This window comes from Austrofundulus limnaeus, unplaced genomic scaffold (assembly GCF_001266775.1).
Source record: "Austrofundulus limnaeus strain Quisiro unplaced genomic scaffold, Austrofundulus_limnaeus-1.0 Scaffold372, whole genome shotgun sequence".
Lineage (NCBI taxonomy): Eukaryota > Metazoa > Chordata > Actinopteri > Cyprinodontiformes > Rivulidae > Austrofundulus > Austrofundulus limnaeus.
Window position 1 is genome coordinate 284,448 of NW_013952774.1, and position 4,855 is coordinate 289,302.

The window sequence follows — 4,855 nt, forward strand, 5'->3', positions numbered from 1 at the left end:
GTGTATGAACAGAAAATAGTTCAGGAAGTACAGCATTAACGCATGCTTTTATTTTGAAAGTGCTTCCGGCTCCTGCGTGGCTCAGAAATACGTCATTCTAAAAATGCGGAAATCCTGAAATAGCTCGTCGCGAAAATCAAGCCTTCCTTTCATTCATCGACCTGTTTTTTCACCAGTAGTAAATATTTCGTTTCCTGTCACCAAGATGCCTTTAACATTTGAGCTTTGCCCCGGACGAATGATCGGAGGAGACCACCCTTGTTTCATCATAGCTGAAATCGGACAGAACCATCAAGGAGACATTGAGAAAGCCAAGAAATTGATAAAAATGGCAAAGGTAAACGAAATTAAGGTTTAATTGAAATAAAGGGTTACGTTAACCCGAGCAAGTTTGCATCAATGTTAACCGTTTTACACACTTTAGTTTTCGCTATTCTAAAAAAAATAAAATGCATTTAGGAAACCTCGTCTAAAGCAATAAGTGGAAAATAAAGTATAATAATGAAAGAAAATCACTAAATATAACAGCTTAATGCTTTATGCATAACAGTCACACAAAAGACAGGAAAGAAAACAAGTGAAAATCAGGTAAAAAATCACAAAGTGGGGCTAATTTACAAACTGAATCATGATGTGACTTTTTGTTTTCCTACCCAAGGCTCTAACTTGTGTTTTTCCTCTCATATCCACCTTCACAGGAGTGTGGTGCCGACTGCGCCAAGTTCCAGAAGAGTGACCTGGCGCACAAATTCAATAAGCGAGCTTTGGAGCGTCCGTACGACACCAAAAACTCCTGGGGCAAAACGTACGGCGAGCACAAGCGTCACCTGGAGTTCAGCCACGACCAGTACAAGGAGCTGCAGGAGTATGCTGAGGAGGTGGGGATCTTCTTCACAGCCTCAGGGATGGACGAGGTAAGAGCCGTCGGAGTAAAGGGTTTGTGATGCTTTGTGTCTCAGATGTTTAACTTCTTGTTCTGTCTTTTTAGAAGGCAGTGGAGTTTCTCCATGAACTCAATGTGCCTTTTTTCAAAGTGGGATCTGGAGACACCAACAACTTTCCCTATTTGGAGAAAACTGCCAAGAAAGGTGATTGTGATTCACCGTAAAGGGAGTCTGTCTTTATTGTTGCATTAAAAGATGCATATTGTCGGTATGTCTGAAAAGATACTGTGAGGATATGCAGATAGCAAATGGTTTGCAAAATGTTCATCGGGTTCTTCTCGTCTGTGTCAGGTCGACCCATGGTGGTGTCCAGCGGGATGCAATCGATGGAGACGATGCGCCAAGTCTACAAGATTGTGAAGCAGCACAATGAAAACTTCGCTATCCTTCAGTGCACCAGCGCCTACCCTCTGGAGCCTAAAGATGTCAACCTGAGAGTGATCACGGTGAAAAGATGCTTCTCTTACACACGAACACCAGGGAAACTCAGAAAGCTGTGGAGAGCTAACTCTTATCACCAGTGCTTCACATTTCACTGCAGACCAGTCTGCATGGAAGCTAATGTTTTAAATGGAGATCTTTAACCCTGCTCCTCGTGACCCACTGGCCTGCATGTTTTAGATGTTTTCCTGCTTCAACGCCTGACTGAAACGAATGAGTGATTGACAGGCGTCTGCTGAAATGACCGGGACAGAAGCAGAAGGAGGTTCTTAAAGAGACAGACGCCAATTTCAAGGCGTTTAGAAACAGATATGATGAGAAGTTGAGTTTATTTTCTATTTAAACATATAAACAACTTTTTAATAACAACTGAAGCAGTGATTGACAGGCTTCTGCTGAAATGGGTGGGACAGAAGCAGAAGGAGGTTCTTTTTTTTTCTTTTGCCAGAAGGAGGTTCTTCCTTGGTATTTTATGTCCATATGACATGTGACTCTGCTTCCTCCATACAAGATATGCCAGTGGGATTGAGAAGGTCCGAGAAGTATTCCTTCCACCTCCCGATGACATCACTGGTTGAGGTGAACATTAACCTATGGTGTCCTGGTGTCACGCTCACTAATGGACAACCTTATATTTGAACATGGTGTTCGTGATGAACAAACTGTGACTAGCACATAAGTCCTACAACAGAACACCATTCAACTTGAGATCAGAGATGCCATTCCTCCAAATTATGCCTCTCCAGGTCACCCTGTCATCACCCACGTGGGCATTAACTCACGTCCAGGCAAGGGACACAGAGTTCCTTGGTATTTTATGTCCATATGAGTTGGTTGAACCATTCTTTGTCTGGATTGTCACTTAGAACAAATTTGTCATGGGAGACCCTACTAGGGGCAATCAAAATTGCCCTTGACAGCATAGCTCCAAGGATCATTCATTAAACATACTCTATATACTGTCAAAATGTATCATTCTGTATGGGAAGCGGAGGGCAACATGCAGCATGCTGCATACACTGAGTCCTGTAGCCCTTTGATACAGACTGTTATGTCCCTGTACGACCGGTGGCAGAGTTTGTTCTGCATTGCCGGTAGTAAGTCAGACTCATTTCCAGTGAGAGTTGGACTCTGCCAAGGTTGCCCTTTGTCACAGATTCTGTTCATAACTTTTATGGACAGAATTTCTAGGTGCAGCCAAGGTKTTGAGGGAACCCGTTTTGGTGACCTTAGAATTGCATCTCTGCTTTTTGTGGATGATATGGTCCTATTGTCTTCAACAGATAATGAACACCAGCTCTCACTGGAGCGGTTCGCAGCCAAATGTGAAGCGACTGGGATGAGGATCAGTGCCTCCAAATCCGAGAACATGGTCTTGAGTCAGAAAAAGGGTAGGGTACCTCCTCCAGGTTGGAGAAGAGGCCCTGCCCCAAGTGGAGGAATTTAAGTATCTTGGGGCCTTGTTCACAAATCAGGGAAGAATGAAGTGGGAGATCGATATGTGGATTGGTGCTGCATCTGCACTGCACTGATCCATCATGATGATTTACCGGTCGGTCTATGTTCCTACCCTCATCTATGGTCACAAGCTATGAGTAGTGACCAAAAGAACAAGATCACGGATACAAGCGGCTGAAATGGGTTTCCTCCACAGGGTGTCTGGGCTCTCCCTTAGAGATGGGGTGAGCGTCTCGGTCATCCGGGAGGGACTTAGAGTAGAGCCGCTGCTCCTCCACGTCGAGAGGAGCCAGTTGAGGTGGTTCGGGCATCTGGTTAGGATGCCTCCTGGATGCCTCCCTGGTGAGGTGTTCTGGGCATGTCCCACTGGGAGGAAGCCCAGAGGAAGACCCAGGACACGCTGGAGTAACTATGTTTCTTGGCTGGCCTGGGAACGTCTTGGGATTCCCCCGGATAAGCTGGCCCAAGTGGCTGGGGAGAGGGAAGTCTGGGTTTCTCTGCTTAGGCTGCTGCCCCCGCAACCCGACCCCGGTTAAGTGGAAGAAAACGGATGGACAGACGTAGTGTGGTTCTGCCTTCTTTTTTTTTCTTCTGGGTTTCAGAGAGGTCCTGAGCTCTGTCTTAATATGCTTTATCAAATATTTTTAACATTCTCACTCATGGTTTGACATAATTGTTGTATAAAGCTTGACACAGAGAGAGAGAGCAATGACATTTGACTTTTACTAGACCTTTGTAAATGGGTGGTCAGAAGGACTGGATCAGCACCTGCATCTGAGAGTTACTTATTTCCATAAAGTGTTATTATTAATAAAATATTTTATTTGTTTTATGACAGTATATAAAACAATGTTACACGTTTATCAAATTACCTTACAAAAGGAGGGACTAGAAAATAAACAGATGAATTTCTAAGACAATCAGGTCATTTGTAGCCTGGTAAAAACCAGCCGCTTGTCCTTCACTTTGCTTGGAACGAGACTCTGGACTCTCTGCTATAGAGAAGCGATTCTTGCTGGAGGCGTGGCCTCTGCTGAAGTTTAAAATGAATGGATCAGTTGGCCACGACGTATATGTGTGCCAACTCCACTGTGAAGGAGGCTAAGCTAAGAAGCTAACTGGAAATCGCGTGAGCTGTTAACAACCCTACTGAGAGGAGAAAAGTACCGAGCCGAACGAGACGACTGTAAATGAGAGCTGCTGCTTTGTCAGACAAATTTAATTTAATTTGGAAGCCTTATCAACACAGACTGGTTTCATTCTCTTCCTCCACTGCCGTATGCTAAAATAACTAGCAGACACTGCGCAGAACACGACGTCATTCAAAACTCCTCCTTCTGTTCTCTGATTGGCCCAGGCAAAATAAACTACAAACAGACACTGTTCAGAAAACCGATGCTCTGTTCTCTGACTGGCCCGAATTAAATGCTCCTGAAGAAATCCTTGTCTATGGGAGAAGTCCCAGATGGAGCAGTGAAGGGAAACAAGAATTGAGCGGAACTGCGTAGGAAGGCAAGGGCCAGGCTCGGTCATTTGTCAAAATCCAAAACAAATCCTGAGCTTTTCAGTCCAGATAACATCTCCACAACTAAACCTCAAGATCCTGCTCATGGACTCCATAAATGGGATCAATATGTCCAACACACAGTGGGAACAAAGAATATGAGTACAACTCATAAAATCCCTTAAAGGGGGGTTATTATGTATTTTACATGCGCTTATTATGAAAATGCTGTATATATCAAAAATAAAATTGACTTCACATCATAGTTTATCTAAATGCCTTGAAGAACCTCCTACCACTTCTAACACTCCCACTTCAACACATTTTCAAACAATTTTTTCTATGGGGCGGGAGCTCAGTTGCAGACTGAGCTCCAGGGAGGAGCTTTGTCCAAATAGGCGGAGCTTTGTACCAGTGAGCGTTTAGGCCAGGCATGGGCAATCCTGATCCTCGAGGGCCGCAGCCCTGCACGTTTTACTTGTTTCTCTGCTCCAACACACCTGATATG

The 4,855-nt window shown here is 44.4% G+C and overlaps 1 protein-coding gene across 1 annotated transcript in view; it reads left to right on the forward strand.

Annotated features, from left to right (window-relative positions):
* The window catches only part of nansa (N-acetylneuraminic acid synthase a), a 9,117-nt gene continuing 4,262 nt past the window's right edge, over positions 1-4,855 (forward strand). The window contains exons 1-4 of the mRNA XM_014023483.1: positions 1-337; positions 699-914; positions 989-1,088; positions 1,236-1,390. Coding sequence (XP_013878937.1) covers positions 206-337; positions 699-914; positions 989-1,088; positions 1,236-1,390 — 603 coding nt within the window. The 5' untranslated portion in view covers positions 1-205. The remainder of the gene's footprint in view (positions 338-698; positions 915-988; positions 1,089-1,235; positions 1,391-4,855) is intronic.